Source organism: Meleagris gallopavo, chromosome 1 (assembly GCF_905368555.1).
Source record: "Meleagris gallopavo chromosome 1, MGAL_WU_HG_1.1, whole genome shotgun sequence".
In the NCBI taxonomy this organism is placed as follows: domain Eukaryota; kingdom Metazoa; phylum Chordata; class Aves; order Galliformes; family Phasianidae; genus Meleagris; species Meleagris gallopavo.
Window position 1 is genome coordinate 33,018,118 of NC_139404.1, and position 26,378 is coordinate 33,044,495.

At 43.2% G+C, this 26,378-nt stretch overlaps 1 protein-coding gene across 2 annotated transcripts in view; it reads left to right on the top strand.

Moving 5' to 3' along the window:
- The first annotated feature begins 607 nt into the window (after positions 1-607).
- SRGAP1 (SLIT-ROBO Rho GTPase activating protein 1) overlaps positions 608-26,378 on the top strand; it is a 138,634-nt gene continuing 112,863 nt past the window's right edge. The window contains exon 1 of one of the 2 annotated variants that reach the window (XM_085220324.1): positions 608-1,438. In XM_085220324.1, coding sequence (XP_085076450.1) covers positions 1,372-1,438 — 67 coding nt within the window. In that variant the 5' untranslated portion in view covers positions 608-1,371. The remainder of the gene's footprint in view (positions 1,439-26,378) is intronic. The other variant, XM_085220331.1, reaches the window with a different exon arrangement.

Genomic DNA, 26,378 nt, shown 5'->3' on the forward strand with positions numbered 1-26,378 from the left:
CTGCTGCAGTCACCCCAGAGCGAGGGCGTGGGGGCTGCACTCCCACCTGCAACTCTTTCTGCCCTTCCGGACCGACTCCTGCTCACTGCAGCGCTCGGCTCACGAGGCTTGCAGGCAGAGCCGTACACCAGTGCTCACTGGCATCATTCTCCCAGCAGGGCCTCCGTCGCCGTCTATCACGCGCACCACTTCAAGGGAGAAAGATTTCGGGCGCCCTCCCACCCCGCTTTGTTTCCTTCCCACGAGAACTGCCAGGACGGGCAGTGACAGCTTTCGGGACGGAGCCGCAGCCGTTCCACAATGCCGCCACGCCCCGTCGCTGTGCGCGGGCACGAGGCAGCCGCGGCCCGCACAGAAAAGCGGCGGCGAAGCCGTGCGCTGCCCGCAGGGAGAACGCGGGGTCCCTTTCCTCCCGGCCCCTCCCGCCCCGTGCAGCTCTGCGAAGGCGGCAGTGAGAAGCTTTAACTTTCCCCGGCGGCTCGAGGCCCCTCCGTCACCTCGCGGCCCCCTCGCACGCCGCTCCCCAGGCGGCGTACGGCCGCCATCTGCTCGCCAGGGCGGGGAGCGGCCCCTTCCCTCCCTCCCTTCCTCCGCCCGCCGGGCCTCCCGCCTCGGGGCAGCGGGGCACGTCGAGGCCCGCGGGCCCAGCCGCCGCGGGGGAAACTGAGCGGGCGCCACCGGGAACAGAGCGAGCGACCGAGGAGGCGGGAAGGGAAGAGAGCGGCGAGGGGGAGGCGGGGAGAAGTTTATTCTCGGAGACACCTCTCCGGGGCGCGGCTGGGTGCCGCCCCGCGCCGGGGCTGGGCCATGCGCTGGGCGCTGCTGCGCGGGGATAGCGGCGGCGGGGCGAGCGCCGGCCTCGAGTCCCCACCCAAGCGAGCGCGGCGGCAGTAAGCAGTGCCTCTGGCGTACGGGCCGAGCGCGGCCGCCAGCCAGCTCTCCTCCTCGCTCCCTCCCTCCCACCGCCCGCGCTCTGCTTCCCTTCCTTTTTCCTGGGTGCGTGAGGAGCGATAACAATGGTGGGGCGCAGCCGCCGGGCCCCCGCCCTCGCCTAGTGGAAGCGGTGCCCCCCGGCAGCCCCTCCGCCGCCGCCCCGCCCTGCGGTGGCCCCGGGCCGTGGAGCGCCTTGCTGCTGCCGGCGGCGCTGCCGGAGGCGATGGTGCCCGCGCCGGGCTTGGTCTGAGCGCCGCCTCCCGCCTCGCTGCCGCTCCGCCGGCGGCGCTCCCGCGGGGCAGCGCCCTCCGCCGCGCTCGCTCGGACTCGAGTCGAGCCGGGGCAGCTGGCGAGCCCGTCCGGAAAATAATAACAATTAATAATTAATAATAATCAAAGCCGAGGAGAAGAGGGAGAAGCGGAAGAAGCGAGTGGATAATGTCAACCCCGAGCAGATTCAAAAAGGACAAAGAGATTATAGCGGAGTATGAAAGTCAAGTGAAAGGTAAGCGGCGCGGCTCCCGGCCTCGGGGCTCGGCCTGCGGAGGTTGGCCCGGCCCGGTGCCCGTTGCCCGAACTTCGTGGGGCGGCGGCGCGGCGGGGGCCCGGCAGCGGAGCACCTTCCGCCGGTACCGTCGGGGGGAACGCAGAACGCCTCCGGCGGTGATACCGAGGCGAGAGACAATGGTGAGCCGTGCCCCTTCCCCAGGCTGCCCCCACCCAGCCCTGGGGATTGCGGTTCTGCGCCGGGTGGCTCCGAAAGAGTGATCGCCGGGTATTGAATGAGCCTTTCCAGCCATCCCAGGAAGTGTTTCAGCCTCGCACCGCCGGGCTGCGCCGCATCCAGGCGTCGTGCCCGGAGTAGCGCCGGCTGAGCCTCGGGTCTCCTTTTCTTTGCGCGGCGTTTCACCGCTGCGGAGCCCTCTGTGGAGCAGGGAACGAGAAAGTGGCGGGTGGCAGCTCCTCGGGGCTTTTCTTCCCGGTACTGTCGGCGGATGGCTTACATAAGGCACGAACAGCAGTAAATTCGTACTTCGGGGATGGGTGTGAACCTGAGACTCGGCACCCAAAAGGCTGCATTCCACCTGGGCTCCGGTCATACAGCGATGCGGGTGCGCTCCCTGTACCCGGGTTGGGCCCCGCTACGACTGCTCCTGGTGTGCGATGGTGCGGGGACGGAGCGCGCCCCACGTAGCGCCCGGGGCTGCGGGCCTTCATTGGGCGGGAGGAGCCCAGCCCCTCCGCTGCTCGGAGGTCTGTGGGTTTGCTGTAACCCCGCGGTCATTTTTTTTCCCCCTTATCTCCGAGAACCGATCTTGCGGGATCAAATGATTCCTGCGGTTTTGGTGTTTTACCTGAAAGTGGTAGTTTTTTCATTCTTCTTTCCAAGCTTAACTTTGTGTGTATGTGTGAATACCTGTCAGCTATGAAAGGCTTCTTGGGTCCGGGGTTAGATTTAGGCGTAAAATAAATAGGAAAGATGCTAGACAGAGGGGCGGTGGGCAGCGAGGGCTTTCTGAGCTGGCTGACGAGCCGTGGCTTGGGTGCCTGCCGGGAAGGGCTGAGGCAGATGAGCCACTGGAGATGGATCGGGCTTGTCCTGCTCACTGAGCAGGAAAAATGCTCATGATCCGAACCCCTCTGCAGAGTATGCAGGCTGCTCTTTGCCTCCTTCTAACACGATTGTCACGGGCTCACGATGTTTATTATTATAACTAGTTGCTCTGTAAGCCATTCTTTTCTTACAAATAAAAAAATATTCTGCCCTTCAGCGAAGTGCATTGGCTCATTTCATGAACAACAAAGACTCAGGCAGCAAGCACCTCTGATAACCATTCCCTCCTTCAGTGTCATGGTCCCCCATTGTAACTGCAAAGGGAAATGGCATTTGTAAACATAGCTTGGTAGGAATTCTGACTTTCTTTGCCCCTCCGTGGGAGTCTGTACAGTCTGGTCCTGACCATCCCCCTTAGGTTGTTGGTGAGCAGCTGTTTGGTAAGATGTGCTGGGCTGGAAATTGTAGCCAGAGCTGCTCTGTCTTCAAGCAGTATTACTACAATGCTCTTTCATGTCAGAAGAACTCTTTGTATTAAGGGATAATTCTGCTTGATGTTAGCACAGTGATAACACATCAAAGTTGTGATGCCTTTGTGTGATACCTTGAGAATCTTTTTGATATTGGGAAGCCAGGGGCTAAGGAATCAGTCCTAATTAGCCAGCTAGGTAACCTGAAGAGACTGTAAATGCAGGAAACCCAGGTCCCTGCGTGCTGCCAGGCTTTCATGCATGAGGATAGGAGAAAGGGTGTGGCCAGAAGGCTTTTGCTGATTGTGGTTTCTGGGATTCACCTTGGCTAGTGGTTTGCTTGCTGCTGACACATCTGGTTGCCTTAGGGACATGGCGATTTGGTGGCTAACTGGCCATTGGATGTCCTTTAGACAAGTGCGTGTGAGGGAGCATAGCACCAATACACCCTTTAACACTTTACCAGTTTGTACGCAGCTCAGCAGACAGTGCACCGCTGTTGGTGGTTCAGAAGCCGTATCCCCTATGTGTGCACTTGTAAATCTTGTTCTGAGGTGTCTGAGTATTAATACTGAAGGAAAATGGGCCTCTTTTGTACATAGGTAGTGGAGCATGCACGTGGTGCTGGATTTGGAAATAAGGATTTAACAGTGCCATTCTTCACCTAGCTTATTTGCAGTTAACTCCTCAAATGGGAAGGAGTAACAGATGTTAACTGTTCTGTCTAATCCCTGGGTGGTGACAACTGGCCTCCTTGGGTTGCTTGGGTACTCCTATAGCAATACCAGCAGGTTGGCTGTTGCTTTAATGGAGGTTGCACAGGAGTTTTATATCTATGTGTCAAGCATGAGTGGACAAGATGCTTCTGACTTTTTTCTTTCTTTTTCCCAACATTCTTGTTGGAAAAGGCTAACTTCTGTCAAGAACTAGACCAACTCTAGAAATAAAGGAATTCCCTTCCTTGCATGTTGTGTAGAAGGCAGAAGGATATTTCTTTAGGATGTCACAATGTTAAAGCTAGATCTGTATAGATGGATACCTATAGCCATTGTTTTGGAGAATATAAGGGTAATTATGACAATGTGGGTATCTTAATCTGTAAAGACATAGAGGCAGATGGGAGGTACTGCTTAGTTCTGAAACTCATTAATATGTGAAAGTGAGCTGTCTTGAGATGCTTTTCTTTCAGTATGACCTTGTTGCTTCATAATCTTGCTGAAGCACCTACTTCTCAACAGTGATCCACTTTTTAAGCAAAAGCTTTAGAAGAAGCATCAAGAGCTTCTTTATTCAAGAATATTTTGACAGTTTGGAGGAATGACTTAAATTATTTCTAAAGTGGCTTGGGCAATGTGCAGGCTGTATTGGATTACTGAATAAAATAGCTTCTTATGATATCTCTGATCATTCATACTGTCAATTGCATGTGATTTTTTTCTAAGGAAAGTGGTAATTTTATAGGGCTTCTGAAATCGTTGGAGGCATATTTCTTTCCGGCCATGAAGCTGAATGGAGGTAGGGAGTGGTGGTAGGCCCGGAGCTGGGAAGGAAAGAGTCCTATTTAATGGGCAGCAGACTGGTGGTATAGTTTGGAGTATTACCCTTCTGATACACAGCATAGGTTTAAACAGCATATCGTAGTTAAAAGCTGTTCCTTAACTCCATTGATTTATACACAGCATATCTTAATTCAAAGCTATTCCTTGACTCACTTGACTGTCTTGTTATAGCCTTGTTATACTGTATTATCCTATCTTTTGTATTCTGTAATCTAACCTGGTATGGCTAATGTCAAATACTGTCTGTTGGTAAACTTAATGAGCAGTCCATGGCAGTGAACAAATACATGAGCATCTTCTGAGGTCTTTGTGAGTATCTCAGATATGGAGAGTAGTAAGCTCGTGAAATCTTGAATACCTGGTTCACTACAGAAATGTATTCCTCCAGAGAAGAAATATATAGTAGAAGTTGAGGATTCGGGGTATTCCTCAGTAGCTTACAGGTGATTCAAATGCTAAATTGGCATGTTTACTTTTTTAAGACTTAGAACTGTCTACAAGAGAAATGTGCTTCTAATAAGTAAGCATCATGCAGTTTGGGGCTGTCTATTAGGTGAAGGTCCTCTGTGTTGTTTCAACTGCTGAAGACAATTAGAGTTAATGTTTTGTCCTTCCTACCCAACCATATGTTCAACTGAAAAGGACTGAGAGAACAGCTACTTAGACATTTCCTTTGTCCAGCCTTCGTTTTACAGTTGGAAGTGACCTAATAGGAACATGCTGCTTTTAGAAGGCAACTCCTAAAGCAATGTTGTGAAAAGGAACACTTCCCTAAGATTGATGTGTGTATGGATTTCTCCTGAACAAAACACCTATTTTCCACCAAAACCAATTTGTTGCAACTCTGTATTAAATAGCCAATTCATTTCTAAGGAAAACAGAAATTAAATCTTGTGAAAGTGAATTTCAGTTTGTTCTGAATTAAAGCAGTCTAGAACTAAACAGCATCAGAAATCTTTTGGAGGAAGGCTAAGTTGTAAAACTGAAGTTGGGTTGAGGTTTTAGTAAAGTTGTCTAATCACTACTTCGAAAAACATGATGGGAAAAAAAAAAAAGAAAAGGTATAGATAATGCTGAAGATAGTTCCTGAGTTTTGTTTGAAAGTTCCAGTTTCCAAAGTTTAGGCTTGTCGAGTATCATTCGATCAGTAGAAATTTTTCTGGTCAAGAAACTTGGCCCCAACAACTGGTGTCTTGTTTGGAATGGATATTGGTTTCCATGTTGCTTATGAATTGGAGTTATATGTTTTTGAGAGAGAGAATAGAGAAGAGTAGGTCCTTAGATTTAAATTTTTTTCCCCACTACTTTCTACTGGTCTCTTATCCTCTACAGGATAGTAATCTTGAGTTCTCTGGGTAAACATCAGTGACTGTAGTTGGATATGCGTCTGAAAGAGTATCTGCAGGTTTAAGAAGTTCAGTCATAATATGAACAGACTTTATTATCTTTATATTTGATACTTTTGGCTTTCTCATAGATGTTTTGGAATACAATCCGAGGAACTTGTTTTAGTTCAGTACTGTGCAGCAAATTGTTTGTGTGGTGGATAACCCTGAATAGAGCCTCCTTCCCAAAGGTCATGAGGGAATAATTTCAGATGTTTAGATCTCTTAGTCTTTCTAGTAACTAAAGAACAAATTCATTTTTTGGTACCTTTTTTGAAAACATGACCAATAATCATGAAGATAGATCTTTTTTTTTTCCTTGTTTGACTACACACTGCAGCTGCTGTTTCCCAGTCCTGCAGTGAAACTACATTTAGTATTTCAATTGAATTTAAAGGTGAATGAAATCCTAATTGCTATAGCACACATGAAAGGACAAGCAGTAAGTGGGTTGTCTGACCAGTATTTCTTTCTGGAAACATGTTGATCATAATGTACACTTAATGTATAAGATTTGTCTGTACCTGCACTTCTTTTTCCATTATTCTTTCTAAGAAAGATTTAACTTGTTTCTGCATCTGCTGCAGTTTGGATGTATTTATGATTACTTCTTTAGGGCTTTTTTCCTTTTCAAATCTACTTTCTGTGCAGTTGCACTATTGCAGAATAAGGCTCTAAATCATGCTAAGGTTCATTTAATTTCCTGCCATTATCATTTATTGGTCACTTTTTTATGAACTGAAGTACCGGTTGATAATAAGATTAAACTTATAGCTTTGAAATGGCTGTGGTAAGAGGCAGTGGGGTCCAGATTTCATCTTATTCTCTGCCTCAAACTTCTCTTGGGCTGGCTTTTGCCTTTTATTAAAACTATTTTCTCTGTCAGTCAGAGTGATGGATGGTAGCATTGGAAGGAAGCAGGTCAGTGCTGCTGAGGCTCCAGAAGTCCCCTTCTAACCATTATACAGCCTATTGGAAATCACTGACCATGGCTTGACTGTGTGTCATGTCTGATCTCTGCTTTGGACAGGGCTGGACATCAGGAAGAGCATAGATGGACCTGGACGGGTCGTCAGTAGGTGCTCCTGTGATGGTACTTTTCAGATCTTCTTCAAGCTGCTGGGACATCTTGCTGGTGCAGTACTTCACACGTGACCTTTCTGATCTTTGTAGTGGAAATCAGTGCTACCTTAGCTTGTATTAATCCTTATTAAAGTCTAATCTACTCTTACTGCTTGGCTTTCACAGGGTAAAAAAGGAGTTGCATTTAGGGTTGCTCTCATTCACGGGCAATTAGTTTTGCTCTCTTTGCTCCCCATGTGCTGCCCCCTCTGCTTTTTGGAGACTTCATTCTTGTGGCAGCATTTTCCCTGCCACTTACTCCTCCTGCTCTGCCAGCTACTGAGCTGATGACCTTTCTGAGGCTTTTCTGGGACCTCCTGTGAGCCTCCCAGGCAAGGCCACCAGGCCTGGCTCCTTGCTGTGCAGTCCATGAGCTGCAAGTGGGCCATGGCCCGGCGTTCTATCACACCCTGTGCTGTCCCTGCCTGTCTCTCAGGTACCCTGAAGGGTGAGAGGTGGTGGGGCTGCATGTGCATGAGGAGGAAGAGAAATGCCAATACCAGAGGCAGTGGTTGGAGCCACAAGGGCTGACAGAGCTACTTCTTTGTGTTAGTGGGCATAGGCAAGGCTGTGCAGGGTGTAGCAGTGAGGGAGACTGTTGGGAGCATGCGGCTGTGTTCTGGGCAAGAAGCAGAGCTGTCTGCACAGGAAAGCTGCTTGCTGTGTATCTTTTACAGTACTAAGGCTGTGTTGGAGACCAAAACAAGAGGAGTTGGTTATCACTGCTCTTTTTCCTTTGTTTCCAGGATTTAAACAACTGTAGGCTGTTGTAGCAGTTTGTATGATGGTTTGCTCCTGTGGGAGTACTCCAAGACAAACAATTCACTTTGATCTGTTGTAATGGAAACGGTAATCCTGAGATACCGCTTCCTCAGGAATCTGCTGTGTTCTGCTGCTTGTGGAAATTGTGCCTTCTGGTAGACATGCAAGTATGTCACAATTTGGTTGTGGCCACTAGGCAGGCTAAAGGTGATCTGTTACGTTTTACCTATGCTCTGCCCAGTGATTCATCTTGTCCAGAGCAAAATGCTCATACCCCAGAGCTGTTTGCTGTTGCCTACAGTTCAGTAACCAAAAAAGGAAAATCTCTTCAGTACTCCCTTCCCTCTTCTCTCTCTGTTCATGTGACTTTTTCTCAAGTGTGAGCTGTAGGAATTTCAGGGTGCAGTATTCAATCTCGCATCATACAACCCACTGAAAGCCTTGATTTTTACCTTATTAAAAGAATTAGGTGTCCAATAAATCTTGAGATTGCAGTGCCATCTTTTTATGGAGAGCATGAGAATGTTGTGCAGATAACCCTAACCAAATCTAATATCCTGTTTTGCGTATAGACTTGGCCTTGGCTTAATGTTGCTCTCTGCTTGTCAGTGAGAACAGACATTGTAACCAACAGTTTGTCTTCTATAGAAGGAAAAAAAGCAACACTTGGTTTAGTTCATCATCCCAGCTCTAGGTGCACATTCATGACACAGGTATTGCAAGTAGGAAAAGAAAGTGCCCTTTGTGGTCTTTCACTTGAAACATTTGGGCAGGAAAAGGACCCAGCCTCCTGTGTCAGACAAATCTCGAGGAAAAATAAGCATTAGCAAAGCTTATTTTTCTCTCAGAAGGTGCTTTGGAGGAAATGTGTGCTTTATGACCTAACTGTAATAGTCATATCTGTCAAGTGGGTTCTGGATGACCTGTGTCATTAATTTCTAACTCTGCGCAGGACAGTGCAGCTGACCTGATTTTAATGAAGACTCTGTGCAGGTGTGTGGATTTGTTTTCCTTGATCATAGTGTTCATGGTTAGATGGGACTGAAGGTTGCTTTTAAGTCAGAGTGCTGAAAAAACTCACTGTTTGCTGAACAAAAATTTTTTTTGCCTGTCTTTTTTTTTTCTTTAGGAAAAGTTCCAGTAGAACTTGCTTAGAAGTACAATCATGCATTCATCAATTAAACTACCTCTGTTAACTTTGCTATGTTACTTATTATTGAGTGATAAAACCTGTTTGATTTTCAAATGGAGTCTCCTGAGCCACTTTACTATGGTGCAAAATGAAGGGGGTTTTTAGATTGTAAAATAGAAATAAATTACAAAAATTATACAAAAATACAAAATTATACAATAAATACTGCAAAAGTTGTAGAGGAATACTACATTTATGGTGTACCATTTCTCGTTAACCATACTGAAAATAAGAAGCAAGTACAGCTGACTTACTGAACTTACTGAACGATGACTTCCAGGAAGTAATGACTGCAACCCTTCACATAATTGGCTGCTGTGGGAAGCAAAAATGACTCCTGCACATTCATGTAAACGGACTGTCCAGACTGCTTAACTGACTCAGGGCTTACTCATCTGAGTTGCTCCATGTGTAGGATCTACCAGCAGTTCACTGGTGCTGTGTTCTGTCAGAAGTCTTCAAGGTGCTGCTTGGACTCATTGCAAGTAGATTAGCGCACGCTTTTTGCTTTGTTCTATCCATGTGTTAAACTAAATAAGGAGATGTGCTGATCCCCTTTCACTTTCCACTGTCTGTACTTTCATATGGTAAAAGATCAGTCTCTTGTGTGCTAGCCAGTTCCGAAGTATCTACTTCCTGAAAAGCAGAGGAGTCTGCTCATGTTTACAGAGTACAACAGAAGTCTAATAACATTCAGTGATACCTCTTGTATGGCTCTGTTCTTTCAACAACCTGTCTTCTTTCAAGCCTTGCTGCTCTCAGCTTTTCCCCTCTGCTGCTTTTTAAGTGTAGAGAGGATAAACAATCTTAAGTGCTAGGTCAGAGACAAGATTTAAAATGAAAAAAAAAAAAAAGTGTTCATTCAGTACTAAGATAAGCAGGCATCTGAACCGAAACTAACTCAGCAATTAAATTACTGTTTGGAAAGTAGTAAATTAAAAGACTTCAGTTACCACTATTATATTCTATTTATTATTATTATTATTATTATTATTATGGAAGAAGAAGACCTATCATTGTTTTTTTCCAGATTCCAAACGCCTTTAGACTTCATTGTTAACTTTAACTAGCTGTGTGGTGCATCCAGTCATTGTTGTCCTTGCTTCCTAGCTGCACTGCAGTACAAACCTCTATACCAAAACACGCTGTGATTAAGTTGGCAGGCAGAAAATAACTCTTCATCCTTTGACAGTATTTATGGAGACATTTGAAATGCATGCTAAAGAGAAAAAAGTTTGTACCTTAACACGGGATACTTGACACACTGAGACTGTAGCATTGCTGTTTGTGTTTTGATGGCACGACATAATTTTTCTCTTGCAAATCCCTGATTTGTTGGTTAGTAGAAATGAAAATGCAAAAACTCTTGTTAATAGGTGTTTTGTGCATGTGGCAAATTGGTGTCTCTGTGTTCTTGGCATAAATGGCACCAGCTTCAGGAAGACCCAGCTACGTCACAGAAAGCTAGCTTGTTTGCTCTGTGTTGCAGGGAGATAGTGGCATGTTTAAGTAGTTTATTTTTTTTTCCTAACCTGTGATGGCATTTCTTCCCAACAGACTACTTGAGGTTAAGAACCAGCGTAATAGGATTGTATGTATTATGTGCCTTCTTAAGGCTGCCATTGTATATTGGTGCTAATTCCAATTCCTAATTTCCAAAGAACAGTGCATAAAATTAGTGGCATTTGTAATAGCATGACAGAAAATAGAACAAAAGTGTTGATCTCAGATTCTCTCTCCTCAAAGCCACAGTGAAACATGGAATGTGAGCAGATGCAGTGTGCAAGTCTATGGGGAGCCCGGTGTGGACCTGCTCAGGGCTGCTCTCCCGAAGCTGCTTTGGGGAGCCTTCAGTCACCACATACCCTGCCTCGGTTCCTCCCCGGGCAGGCTGCTGTGAGCAGTCCATGCAGCCTTGCCTTGGTTCAGCCTGCTGAGAGCAGTCCGTGCGCATCAGCAGCTCAGCTCATCGGATTACAGTGAGTCTGTTGTAATCCTTTAATTGCCAGCCACTTTTGGTGCCATGATGTTGAGGTATGGATCAGACATTGCGCTGCTTGTACAATGCTACTGTTGCTTTCTTTAACCTTACCTGGAGGAGGGTGGAATCCCCAATGCAGACTTGATCAGATGGCTTAATTGAGAAACAGCTAAGAGTACCTTGAACTACCCTGTTCCATATATTCGACTGAAGTCGAAGAATGAAGTGGTCATTTAAGTGAAATCCAAATGGTCAACTGTCTATCAACAAACTGCTGTTAAAACCAAAACCCGTGCATCACAGAATGGTTTGGGTTGGAAGAAACCTTAAAGCTCACCCAGTTCCAGCCCTCTGCCATGGATAGGGAGGGACACCTCCTGCTTTGCCAGACTGGAGTAAAACCAGTAAATCCCCCAACTCTAAGATCCAGGGCCCAAAGCCCTGCCCAACCTGGCCTTGATCTCCTCCAGGGATGGGGCTTCCATAGCTTCTCTGGGCTGTGGAGGAGGAGGATGGGCTACCGTCCTCTGAGTAAAGAATTTCTTCGTTTTATCTGATCTAAACCAGCTCTCTCAGTTTAAAGCCATTACCCCTTGCCCTATCACTTAACTCTCTAACAAAAAGTCCCTCTCTAGGTTTGTTGCAGGTCTCCTTGAGATACTGGAGGGTTTCTTGAGGTCTCCCCAGAACTGATAAAATGTGACTATGAAAATGTTACCTTTTCAGGTTCCTGTTGGGCCTGGGAGGTTAGGAGATCTTAGAGTTGGGGGATTTACTGGTTTTACTCCAGCCCTCCTTTGAGTCTCCTCTCTTCTTCAGATGTCTTCTGCCAAGGCATTATCATGTTAATCATTCTGAATAAAGGCATCTTAGGGAGGCACAAAGCACGCTTTTGCAGAGATGTCTCTAGTACTGTAAGTGAAGAAAAATATGAAAAAGTTAATGACAGAACTGGAGATAAGGAGGAAGTCTGTATTTGTGTCAAGCTGCAGTGCTTCATCTACCTGCGAATGTAGCTGAACACAGGGAACCAAATACTGAATTTTGTGTAGCTCTGCCTGGTTGTATGCAGTTACAGAAAACTGAACCATGTTTTAGTTATGAGACTAAAAAATGTTTTTAAAAAATCTGGTCCAGTTTATGCATGTCGCAGTGGGCTGCAGTGAGGCGTGGAACACTTCAAGGCTAGTGAAAGAATGTGGGTAACTGGCCAGTAAAGAACAAGTAGCTAACACGTGTAACATTTGCCTGTTGGTTTTTGCTTCTATCTCAGAGCATCCCTGGGAAACCTTTCTGGACAGACAGCAGAGCCAAAGGGTAATTCCTCCAGCCTGTCCCACCCTGGCTGGCAATGCAGCAGATTACTGAGAAGAAGGGAAGACAATAGGACAGGTCAAGGAGATGCAGGCAGGCAGCCGGCCAGCTCAGTGGAGCTCTGTGCTGCTTCCTGACTGCAGGATGGCCGCTGTGTAGCGAGGGAAGTCTTGGCTCAGGTTGGAGGGAGCAGACTTCCAGGCGACCACAGCAGTTTTCACACTCTTCCATATGGGCTTCAAGAGGCATAGGATGGAAAGTATCCTGTGGAATGAAATCCATAAAAGAATTTTAGATTGGTGTTTGCTGCTCAGATGCCAAGGTTAGTTTCCCTTTTAGTTGCTGTCTCACTACAGAGGTATCTGTGGGTATGTTTATGTGACTGTGTATACAGGCCTACATGTTTGTTCTGCACACTGTTATAATTTGAGGCACAGCGCCTCTCTAGGGTAGTTCCTTTTATTTATAGACTTGAAGCTGCTTTGCCTCCAGCTGGCAGAGGGAAGAGATAATGCTGGCCCCATCCTGACGTAATCCGAGTTGCCACCAGCGATGACCTGAAGCGTTAAAGTTTCTTTTGCTGGGCCGTGTGGAAATCCATACGATACTGTGATGTTAGGAGCCTGATCACTGCGTCCTTCCTGGTGATCAGAGCATTCACATAAGGAGTCTGTCTTCGTATCTCACTGCTGTTATCTTAGTCAGTGTCGAGCCCTGAGTCCCAGATCTCCCATATTGCAAGTGACTGCTCCAAGAATGAGGTAATGGAGTAGTTAGGGACAAATCTCCCCCTCTTTTCTTGTTTGATGACGCTTTTCTGCTTTTCCCTAGACGTAATGAATATTTAATTATTTACAGGGTGAATATGAATCCATTGCCTGGTGGTTAAAGCGCTCACTTATGAGATGGGTTTCACTGTGTATTCCAGCAAGTGTGCACTTCTCTTCTAACTTTTTAACGAATGAAAAAGATGAAAGGGGTAACAGCTATATAGAAAAAAAAAAAGATGTTTGTTGCCTTTCTGAAGTGAGAATACTCATTTATCCGGAAGGGGAAGTATTCAGAGAATACTTTGTTCTTTCATTGTACATGATCATACAGTATAAAAAAAAAATCCAACCCTTTCCTTTGCATGGATTTTTATTTTAATATCTTACAGGTGTGTAAGGCAATCTCTGGAAGATTACCTCTATGAACAAGTGTTTATTCAGAGTTGCTGAAAAAGTGCATAAATGAATGTTTGTTTGTGTGAACCTTTGCTCACGTTATTCTTTCTGCAGTACTCGATTAATGCAGCATATTTGATGATCTATCACGTGGTGATTCTACTTTCTGGTTGTTTGAGTTGCAGATTTGCAGTCAGCTTTCATTGCAGCCACCAGAACTTATCCCAGAAATATTCCTGACTTATTTTATATCTGTGAAGGGTAGTGGTTTTTTTTCTTGGTGATTTTTTTTGTTGCGTATTTTTGTTTGTTTGTTGTTTTTTGTTTTGAGGATTAAAGTTATCTCAACTAATGTTTAAGGAGGAAAGAAGGGAAATGGGTTCGCAGATATTGCTGAGGCAAATCTGCAGTTGTTAATCAAACAACAATGAATATGTTGGGGTTATTGATAAGCTGAATGGTTATAGAGCCATTAATACAGTTGTAAGAAATGCAGTTAAATAGCTGTAAGAAGAAGAAAACTGAACACCTATTTATTGGTCATGATGGTTGATCAGATTATTTCCATTGCAGAGCTGTTTTGTAGGACAGCAGGCAGCAACTCAGGCAGACAGAGCACCTAAAGATGTTGGGCTTTACATGGGTATATTAAAATACTTGTTCTTTACTTGTACTACTTCAGCTGCCTATGATGAAGTCAGGTTGTTTGCACAGCTGTGTGCAAAGCATTGTAGCTCAGAATCAGTCAAGGAGATGGAAAATGTCTACTTTCTTCCCTACTTAATTTTGAAAGGGAGTTTAAGACTCTTTGGGTTTGTTTTTGAATTTGTGCACTGGTGTATGTTGTGTTGGAAAGAATGACTTGTGTTTAGTTTTGTCCTGCATGCCACCAAGTTTCCAATTAATTTATAGAGTTATTCATTTGACTACTTTTTTTTTTTTTCTCCAATTGTAATTGAATGGTGTATTAAATGAACAGATAATGCATCCTGAATCAGTAATGGTTCCTACTGGATAAGAATTTTGCTTACAAGCATAATAAAAATACTGTATATAGAAGATAAATGTATGGAAGACCTACTAGGAAGTTCAGTTCCTGAACTTCAGGTAATGTGTTGATCTCTGAGTTGTAACATTAGACTTGAAGCAAACACGCTTGTTACATTATGTGGGTTTTTTTCTTTCTTAGCATTGCTTGCGTTAGGGGATTTGAAAACAAATTTAACTCCAAATGCTATTTTTTTAGATACCATCTCTGAAATTACCTTTTCCTCAGTAAGATATCGGTAGCATGTGAGACCATTTGGGGAGCCTTTGCTTTGTGTATATATCTATCTGTGAGATGTTTTGAAGGAGAGATTTTTTTACATTGCAACTTGCACCTTTTATACTGGGGATTCAGATCACTTACTTGGGCCATAAGGGTCATTATTCATATTGCAGTGTGTTTATAGCACTGGAATTATCCTTTTGAGCTTCATCTCAAGAGTCTGAGATTTTGGGTAGAAGTACTTTTTGTATTCTTGTGCAAATAGACATGACAGTGGAAAAAACACTTTGAGTCTTTCCTTCCCCAAGACTGGGACAAAACTGTTCTTTAACTTGGCCAATTGCATTTAATTTGGAGTGAAGAAGGATCTTTGTTTCAGGTGACAGAATGCACTGATGAGAGTCACTAAGTCTGCAGGAGTTTAGAAGGTGGCTGAAGGTAGTCTTGGATTTTGATGCAGACTTAACAAAGCTGAATGAGTATTGATGAAACTAGTGTTTTCCTTTGGTCCTGGTTTCAGCTGGGACAGAATTGATTTTTCCTTCATAATGGAAATTACCTTCATCTGGTATGATGCTATGTTTTGGGTTTAGGAGAAAAACAGTGTTGCTGATGTACTGATGTTTTAGTTGCTGAGCAGTGCTGCAAAGAGCCAAGGACATTTCAGTTTCTCAGCGTCTCATGGTGTCCTGCCATTGAGAGGGCAGTGGGGAGCACAAGGAACTGGGAGCTGACCCAAACTGGTCAGAAGGGTATTCTGTACCATATGACATCGTGCAAAAAGACTTGAAAATGGTGAGGAGTCAGCTGGGGTAGCAACCACTTATCAGGGTATATCTGGGCATCGGTCAGTGGGTGGTGTACAATTGTTTGTCCATCACTTGTTTCCTCTGTGTGTGTGCGTGTGTGTGTGTGTATCATTATCATTACTATTATCTTAGTAATGGTTTTTATTTCAACCTATGAATTGTATACTTTGTTTTTCTGACTCTCTTCCCCCATCCCACTGGTGGGGGCCATGTGAGTGAACAAATCCATGGTGCTTAGCTACCTGCTGGGATAAACCACAACACCTTTGTGAGTTTTATTTTCCAGTCATAGTTGGAAATGGCAGTAATGGCCAACATCTGGTAAAGAGTCAGACCCTGTTTATTTGAGGTTGGGGTTTTCTAGCTGGTGGCCTGAGCACCGCTGGAGCTGTGCCCCAACTGATGGGGAGTATAGATACATATAGACATCTCAACTCTCTGTAATGAGCCTTGGTTACGGGATAAGCTTGAGACCTGCTGCTGTAGAATTTCAGTCAGTTAAAGCATTAGGCTTTGTAGTTCATTCAGTGCTGTGAATAGTTGCTAACAAATGCAGGGCTAGAGGAGTGAATGAAGCAGTATTGCTTTTCTAAGCAGTATAGTAGCTGCTGTGTGTGTCCTGTTCTGCACGGCCTTGTTTACTTTACGTGCATGAATTTGTTGACCTCACCAGGGCTCTTAACCTTCCCAGGGCCACTAATCTCCATAAACGTCTACAGGATTGGGCTTAATTTTGGCATGGAAATATGCAAAATGAATGAATCAAACTGTGAGTCATCACTTCATACAGCCAAATGTTCTGACCTAGTCCCGCGCCCACGTGCCAGCCTGGTGCTTGCATGAGAGCTGGTGGGCTCTGTCCATGCGTTGGGAATCCTGGTTTCATGGGAGTAACAGTGGACTGCAACAAAGGAAGCGTAACAGTGAATAAGTATACTGAAGCAAAGCTCGCAAGACAGAATTAATTTAGGCTGCTGCAAGGATTATACACATGGTACAGAATGTTTCAGCAACATTCAGGATGCCTTTTGAAAACTGCAGTGGGGATTTCTTAAATTTGCAGAATGTTGTTCTCCTTTTTGTACATATAGCTCAACCAAAGTATTGTGTAATAAGGTCACTTTTAAAACTTACTGCAGGCAATGAATTGTTGAACTAGTGCAGAAAAGTGATGTGAACGTGCTGTAAAATGCAAAAGCACAAATGTGGTAACTACAAGGTACTTCTTGATATTTTAATCTTTTAAACCTTTGAAATGTTGGTGTGCTTGAAAGGACTTCTGAATCCTTTGGATACTCTGTGCTACTTCATATTGTGTTCAAAAATCATAGCGGATAAAGGAAAAGTGATCAGAAGGCTTAGTGTAGCCAGAGCATCACGACCTGTTATGTAAAACAACATTTGGCAGGGCCTTCTCAGCTGCTGTAGATGAACGTTAACAGCATTTTATTGGCTGCTTCCGCTGCCTTTATTACATAATCTGTATATTTATGACCATATTAATGTTTAGCTGTGAAATTGCAATATTGATGGAATAAAGGTTCTGTAGAAGAGTGAATGAGCTGAATGGTATTTGCACCATAGAGGTGTAAATATTTAAAAGCTTTGTGCTCATATATGAAAGAAGGTTGCTGAATTGCTGTACAGATGTTGCATGCTATTTCCCTAAATATTTTCACAGGGAAGGCACTTTGGTGATGGGATGATGTTGCTGAATATTGCATAAAACAAAGATCACTACCTGGGAAATGATAATTTTTTTATTTTTAACCCTGGTCCCTGAATCTGTAGGCAAGATGCTCTGTAGCCTTGAACGGACACTGCCTACTGGGTTAAGCCACAACACCGTTGTGAGTTTCATTTTTCGGTAATAACTGGGAATGGCCAAGCCAACATCTGGTAAAGAGTCAGGCCCCATTTATTTGAGCTTAGGAACCATAGAACAGAAAGAGTTTATGAGAATTGCCTCTGGAGATCTGGTTTGTGTAGGATCTGGGACAAGCTGTGAGCCAAGTTGTTCTTCTAATGATTATCGTTTTTTTTTTTTCAGAGACCAAGATCTTCCCTTCTGCCTTTTGCCCCTCTTCATCACAGCCCGATGCAACTCCTTGCTGTGATGAGATAGTGTTGTATGGCTGGACTCTGCTTGCTTGTGCCATCCTGTTACTGCTTGCACACTTGTTTGTGTTCCGGCCATGCTTGCAATGTGTGGGAAGGTAATATGCTTAGTCAGGAGATGCACAAGGAGCTGTAAGGCGTTTCCCCTGGAGCACCACTAGTTCTTAGATATCTGCACGTTTCTAACAAGCAGGTGTGTGGAGGCCTGACACTTGCATCAATGGCTTCAGAGCCTATGGAATTTACAAATGTCACTGATTCTGAGCTTCTTTGTCATTCTGCAGGATAGATAGCTTGGTTAGCTATGGGCTCCTGGAAGGCTGGGCTGGAAAAGGAGTTCATGATTTTATTGTGAATGAGTTGGGGTTCCTGGTCATTTTTATTTTGCACACAGATGTCAGCTGTAATGCTATAGCTGGTCTAAAAGCTGCTGTCCTATGTGTCTTGTCCTCTTGTCTCTGAGTATCTCTACTAAAGTTTCTGAGAAACAAAGCTGTTGGTGGAGGACCCTTCTTTTTATAACAGCATTGTGGATACTAGTACCAGTTGTATTGTGTACTTTTACACTACACCTATTTCTGAACAAATACTTCTTCTGGTTTCTACTTCTATCCTTACCACAACCTCATGAGCTGATACTAGAGGCAACTGCATGCAAATGTAAGTATACAAAACGTTGGAAAAGTAAAGATAAATGAGTGCAGGGTGTGTGGAGAGCATTTACATTCAAGAAGAAAGTGTAGATTAACACATTTTCAAACGATATTTTGTCCCCAGGCCAGTTTGCTTTATCCACTTTGAAGCTCCAAATGGGCTCTCTCCCTTGTGGGCATTAGAGGTTTAAGTGTGTATTGTTCTGGGTAATGGTATTGTGCAGTGAAGTAAGGTTCACAATAGAACAAAGAAACCTTGATTTGGATAGGAGTTTCAGTGGCATTTTTTGCTTTGTGTAAGTGAAGCTTGCATTAAATAAGATAAATAAATAAAACAATGGATAGGGTGGAGGAAATTTGGAAGAAGCACATCTGTTTACAAAGTTAAGTGCCAAGTTTACAATAAACCAGTAATTTTTACTCTGGAAACTCTTAAAATAGGATTCTCCTTCTCCACATTCCTGAGTAAGAAAAGATATTTTAAGAAATTTTTTTTCAGCTTTTTCAGTGATTAGGTTTGGAGGTTTTCTTGCTTACTTTAGTTTTTCATACATGAAATATATCTATATTGCAATGTAAAATTAATAGTGGTCTGTTTATGTTTTTTGTTTGTTTTTTTGTTGTTGTTTTTGTTCTGTTTTTTGTTTTTTTAGATTGGTACATGCGTTCCTCCTTATTCATCTTTGTGAATAGTTTATATGGTCAAAATACAATGCAGTTGTGTTTTTTTTTTTAACACTGAAGTATGATAGTAAATATTTTCTGGCCTTTTCAGGGGTGTGCATTGCTCTTTGTTGCAGAGGAAGACTGTTTACACAGTCTCAGTAAATTGTGAGTGTGCAATAAATTTTAAGACTGGGACTGAAGGAATAATATTCAGTAGGTTCAAAGGACTCTTAACTTGTCACTGAAATGAGCCTTTGCAAAAATACAAACTGTAGTCTCTTCATTTCAGTCACTGGTGAGAGAAAGCCTGCAAGGCAGATTTGAAACAGTTTTGCTTTTGCTTTTATCTCTTATTTATTGGCTTATTGCGTGCAATTAGACAACACGTTAATTTCCTGTCTTAAAAGAATTTTTTAAAGGAGCACCTTAAAAAGATGGCTGTGATGAAGCTTTGGCCTTCTGTGCTATGCCTGCCCTCAGTTTGGGTGCCAAATCCAGCAGTGACAAAAGACAGCTGTTTTCTGGGATAGTTTTCTGTTGATTCTGCTCCTTGTTTGGGCAAAAGAACTCTCTGATGTGGGCTAAAATGCTCCATTTTCCTAATTACCCATCTCTTCAGTGTTGTACAGCCTCCTGCTCATTTCTATCTAGACAACGCTTTCCAGAGCAAAATCCATAGTGTTTCTGTGAAGGACCTAATAAAAACACAGTAAATTCAGGAGAAAGCTGGCACTGATTTCAGTGGACTTTTGGCTGGGTTTCTGCAGAGGAAAGGCATAGCCTTTTGTATTAAGTAACTGATGTGAACTTCATTAGTCAAAACTTATTCTGTGTTATTTTAAAAATATTAGCATTCCAGTTTTATGGAATAAACAAAAAATTCTGTTTCAAGTGCAGAATGCAGTGCCTCTTGCTTGTGGAGATGCAAGGATATATAACAATAAACTGAGAACTTTTAAAAATCGAATGCTCTGACCCACATCTTGCTTTCCTTTTGCTGGATCTTATACAAGTAATTCATTAGCAGAATAAGGCTGTTGTCTTTCTTCCCCTTGGAACGACCTCAGCTGGCACATGGGAGCCTTTACCTCTAAAAAGAGGCAGGGACATTTTGTTGCATTCATAGAATGTGCAGCTAAATTGTTCTTGCTATTGCCTGGCTTGACCCATGACTTGTTTGTCAAAAGGAGGCTGGGTAAGATAACTTCTGTGAGGTTGATGCTAGTAACTTGAGAGGGTAGGTCTAGAGTATCTTTTTTTTTTTTTTTTTTTTTTTTCCTTCTGAATATCAGTTAGCTGCCATTGCCTCTTGTCCTTTCCCTGGGCATTAATGAGTAGGATCTGGTTCAGTCATCTGTACTGCCCCTCCCCAGACTGCATCAGATGTTTTATAGACATCATTCGGATACCTTTGAGCCTTTTCTTTCACAGGATGAACATCCCATCTCTGTCAGCCTTCCCGTTATGTCAAATGTTCCTGTGCTCCAATTGTCATTGTGTCCCCTTTGCTGGAGACTCTTGCTCTAGTATGCCAGTTGTACTGGGGAGCCCAGAACTGGACGCAGCTCCAGATGTGGTTTACCATTGCTTGGTAGAGATGAAGGATCAACTTGTGCTACCTGCTGGCATTGCATTAATTCCTAGTGTAGGCTGAGAGGCTGTTGGCTTTCTTTCCATAAGGGCATGTTGTGGGCTTACGGTCAGCTTAGTGTTCACCAGAACCCTCAAGACGTTTTTTCTGTAAGCTTAATTCTAGCTGCTATGTGTACTGGTGCCTGGGGTTATTCCTTCCCTGATGTAGGATTTTGCATTTGTCTTCGTAATACTTTGTGAAGTTCCTATCCATTTATCCAGCCTTTCAAAGTCTCTCAGAATAACAGTACAATCATGATGTATCAAATGTTCTTCCCAATTTTGTACAATTTGCAGACTTGCTGAGGGAGCATTCCGATTAAATATCCAGGCTATTAAGTTATTAAGCAGTACTGGCTACAAAACTACTCCTTGAGTTGTGTGACTGGCCTCCAGTAGGACTTCATCCTAGTGATCACAAGCCTTTGAGATCAATAATTCAACCAGTTTTCAGTTCACTTCACTGTCCGTTCATCTAACCCAGACTTTTATCAGTTTTTCCATGAGGATATTGTAGGAGGCAGTACTGAAAGCATTACTGAAGTCAAGGTAATGTTTACTGTTCTTTCATCTGCCAAACCAGTTATCTCATTTTAGAAGACTGTCAGATTGGTCAGGCCTGATTTTCTTTTTTCTTTTCATGAATACATACTCACTGTTTGTAATTACCTTCTTTTCTTTACTATGTTTAGAAGTAACTTCCAGAATTATTTGCTGTTTCTTCTTCCCACGGATCAAAGTGAAATTGGATGAGCTGTAGTTTCCTGGATCATCTTCCTTTTTCTGCTTGAAGATTCTTCTGTAGCTTCAGATTCAAAGCACTCCTTGCTAGGTTGGCTGGAGATGGTTTTGCCTCCCAATGCTCTTGCCACCAGCTTAAATTAAATTGAGATTCATGTTCCCCAAGGAGGAAGTCTTTAAAGCTGTCTGGGCAACCTGTTACGTTTTTCAGTCATCCACACTGTGAAGAAGCATTTTTAAGAACCTTTTTGTTTGTTGGTGGTTTTTTTTCCTTCTTAGGAAGTGCAAATGTATTTCCACAATCTTAACTGGTTAAAGATTGCCCAAGTCTTTTGCCATCTGTCTTGAAGCTTGCCTTCAACCTGGGGGATGTTTTTGTACAAAGTGGCACCGCTTGCTCTCCCTACTGGAGAACATGGAAGACCGAGGAAGCTCTGCTGATGTCCTTTTGTATCCAGTTATTCATGGTCTGCCAATTTTTCCCCTGGTCACCCATCCAAACACCTGGGGTACAATCTTAAAACTGGTGGCTGGCATGTATTGGTGAGTGTTTGTTGCTCTTCCGGAAGCGTTTTGTCAAACCAGGGCAGCTTAAACAAGCTGGCTGTGCTGCTGTTGGATCTTTCTGGAAAGACCTGAGAAGGATTAATGTTGCTTGTAGAACTCCCAGTGACTGTTCTTCAAGTCATCTGTCTAGATTAGGAGATTTGGTTGGTTTGGTTTTCCCTAGCTTTCCAATTTAAAATCAGTTTCTCTCCTTGATCCAAACGGAACAGAACATGTGATGCCAATGTACCAACTGAGAATGTGTGCTTAGGATGGATGGACATATAGAGTTAATTAACGAAATATAATTCAATCTAGATTAAATATTGAAGCAATCAAGTAAGTACTAGTACATAGCTATTGAAAAATATTTCTTAATGAACCTCTTTAGCTAAGCAGTGATATTCCTCTGTAAGCTTTTTAAACTGATCTTGTACTGAATAATTCTGGAATAAGTTCTGCAAGGTGGATTTAAGACGAGCATTCCAATGACATGCATTGACTATTATCTTTGCAAGAATTTTCTCTGGGAGCAACAAGAAAATCTAAAAAATAATAATCTGTGCATCTTCCATGTTAATTAAGCCCTAGAAATTCATGCCTACAAACCAAATGAAATTGGAAACTTTATACGTCTTGTCAGCAAATAGCAAGCTATCAGTCACAGCTACAGATGAAAGCTAGCACGACCTACATCTGTCATGTTGTCACAATGGTGTCGGCATTACAGTTCCATTGTTTAGATCTAGGGTCAAGCCTGCTGAGACCTCTTTTTATTCAGCTCTGAATGTTTCCATTTTTATTAAGTTTTTCAAAGCAGTATAAAAGACTCAGTGGGGTAAGATGTGGTGATGTTGAACCTAAGTTAGTCCTGCAGCTATCGAACTATCTCATGGTCACAGATGGTCACTGCAATTGTCCACACCAGTCTGCCACCGGAGCTGCTATTGAAAGGGCACAAAACTGGTGGTACAAAGGGATGCCTTTTTTTTCCCGCCAATAAATGAGTCTACTGTTGCTCCAAGCTGGCATTATTGAAGGTTTTGTGCAGAAGAATAGCTGTTGACAAACCAGTTTCCATGCTAAAAAATGCTACCCTTATTCCTATACTTAGAGATCTTTCCTTGGGTGAATAACGCTGTCTGACTAATACCAGAGTGGCATTTGCAAACTATTTTCATTGATTATGTGGATGATGGCAGTACTGGGAGGCCTAACTCTGACAGCAGTAAATGCAAGCTTGTTAACGTGCTAAACAAGGCATGCTTCTGTTCTATAATTCCATTAGAGGAAAATCTCTTTGACTGTACACTGTTAAAAACATCAGGGGCATTAATTGCTCAGTTTCTATGTTTAATCCTCAAATGTTAAGGTGTCTTTACACAAATTGAAGGAGTTCAGCTAGTTGTCTCACTGAGTTATCTGATGTGACTGACCAGGTACCACAGGCCTTACTCTCATGCTTAAACATTAGCAGCGTTAGACCTAGTAAATCTTCCAAGCCATTCTTACTGATGATGTGAATGTGCATTTTGTTTTGTCCTTAAACAGAACTGCTTCTTCAAAGCATTAACTACCATTTTCCTCTTTTTCTGGTATGATGAGCTGAAAGCCTCCATACAAACAGTCTGTGTTTGTTGGCAGCCTGTGAAGGTTCTGGTAAGATTAAAATAGTTCTTGCCTGAAAGAACAATGGAAAGCAATAAAGCTGATTTCTCTTGTATAGGATCCTTTGTGGCCTGTGACAGATCAGTTTACCGCTGGCAAGGGAACCCTTAAAATTCAAGTGACCACTGTGGTGAAATAGATGCTTGTTCCTGGACAGGAAATATCAGGCCTCTGTGGAGACTAGCTCAGTGATTCACCCCCAAATGTTTAGAATTTGTACTTTAATATTAAGATGTGAGAGTGGGGTGGGCTTTGTGTTGTTTTTTGTTGTTGTTGTTGTCTTCCTTATCCTACCAAAAGCTATCCATTGGTTAGTTGCATGTGCTGTAGTGGAATTTTTCAGCCCCCGGAGGCTCTCTATGACTTCTGAATGGCCTGTTGCCCCAGGAATTTCATAGCTCTCTGAGTACATGAATGTTTGTTTGTTCGTTTTGTCCTTTCATCTGGCCCTGGAGTCTGCTGCTAAATGAAATGTCTCAGCCAGGCAGGTTTAAGTTACGAGGAGTATATTTCTGTATGTGAGAGGTATTGAACCTGGTAATATACTTTGGCTTGCAGTTACTAGAATTAAATACTCCTGTGCCAAAGATGGAACAGCAAAGGAGAAATATTTTTCCCATAAGATGAAAATCATTTGCACAGGGGTGGGTCTGGCTGTTCCAGAAAGAAACTTCCAACTTTCTTCTGCTTGGATTATTCAGTTAACAGGGGAATCTAAAGAATGAGACTTCTTGCCAGGAGAGAGATGGATATTGATGATTTTTGTGATTCTGAAAGAACCGAAAGGAATTTGACACTGACCTGAAGCAGAGTCACTTAAGCAACCAGTCGTTCTTAATGACTTCAGTCAATGTCCCCTTGCTTCATTTGTTATGGCTTTCTGCTGCTTTGTAAGGGCTGTGCTCTAGTGAGTGTTATTTTTCTCCTTTCTTACAGTGTACTGCATGCAAATGATCCCTAGGCAAACAATGTAAATCATTTAAATTTGTCAGTAGTGACTTCCTGGAAGCTGTGTCCTGATCAGGTGTGGGGTGAGGGCAGCTTCTAGACTGGTAGCTTCCTTTCTCGTAGCTGGTCAGCATTTAGCATGATGTCAGTGTACTTTATGCTGTATATGACTCAGGCAGAAGCTTTTCCCTATTGTTTCTTTTATAACAGGTGCTGCTAGACTAAGCAGTAAATGTTCTTGAACCAAGCAATACATATTTCACAAATTTAAAACCCAGCACAGTAATAATTGGCCTCTGTAGGCTGTGGACTGCAGATCTGTGAGGCCTGAAAGCAGGGAGCTGGGACTGATGCTCAAGTGACTTGAATTGAGACCTTGCTGCCGCACCGAGAAGTGGAATCAGCTTTTGTAAGTATTGGGAATAGCCATAGCTGTTTCAGCAGCCCTTGTTGCAGGCAGTCCTGCTGTGGGTCACATCACTTATCTGAAGTACTCAGACCTGTCAGACATCGTGTATGGATGGACTGTTCTGACTCATTTCAGCATCCTGGGACTGGAAATTAGGCCATCAGTGAACTGTTCAGGCCCTGGTCGTGTTTAATTTCTAGTCTAGGTAATGCTGAAAGAGAATTGCTTTGGATTTTTCATAGTCACTCATTGAACAGAAGTGCTCAGCCTCACAGCTGGGAAGGAGTTGAGGTCTCTCCCTGCCAAATGCATTGGAATGAGGGAAAGGATCTTATACATCTGTCCATGAGTAACCGTAAGTGCTTATCGAGTTTCATTATAAAGTGCTGTTCTGTGACTCGCTTTGCACATCTCTAATTTCTATGGATAACTGAAGGAGCTGATTCTGGAATATCGTAAGTTCTGCTGAGGGAGTAGTTCCTGGTGCACTTAGGCTAGTGGTGGTACTTCCTGTCTGGTTTCAGATATGGCTACAGTCAGATGTAACAACAAACTCAAAATGCTGTTAAAAGATTTAAGGGGTTGAGTGTAGCTTGTGTTGTTGTTTCCTTCTGTTTTTCACCTTTACATTACAAATAAAGGAGAAGTCTATCCAAATAGGTTTCTACAGGAAATATAGCATTCAATAAAAATGTGCTTACTTCATAAATTATATTGAGGCTTAAGGTAACAGCAGCCTTCTGAAAAAACAAACTGGCTGAAGATTTGGATGCTTGAAGAGAAACCTTCCTACTCTGCAAGGAAGGACATGAGCTGAAAAGCTACTCTCTCCATATTAGGGCAAAGTTAATTTGTTGCTGCTTATGCTGCAGAATGAACCTCATTTTCATTGCCCCCATTTCTTAGGAATGCTCAGCTACTTAGATATCTAATGTGATTCTATATGCACATCCTTACTATTTTAGTTCTTTAAAATGTTACTTATCTAAGTGTTACTAACTGTGCAACTCCATTTTTAGAATGTGCTTTTAAAACTGAGTTTGCATTTCAATACATGGGTAAACTTTTTGTTGGTTGTAAACTGATTTCTGAATATTTACCAAAAGCAGAATGATATGGGATAGTAGTTGAAAGCATCCCTAGTCTTTAGAGAGATACCACGGTCTATGACTGATTTTATACATCTGACAGCCTCTCTGTATGCTGATTATGGCCATCATAATTTCCTTCAACACACTTATCTCTAGCGACCTATCCTGCATTATGGCTTTTCTTTGGAAGAAAAGAAGAGGTTCTGCCCAAGATAATTATGTTTGCCCAGAGCATTTCTATATTATCTAGGAGCCTGAGGGATGCTTTGGCATTCCAACTTGGAATAAGGAATGGAGGATCCTGGAATTCATCAGCTGGGGGCTGTCACTAGATGAGAGCTTTCTGAGGGCTGCTGGGACTTTGTGAAAAGCTACTAAGAGGGTCTGC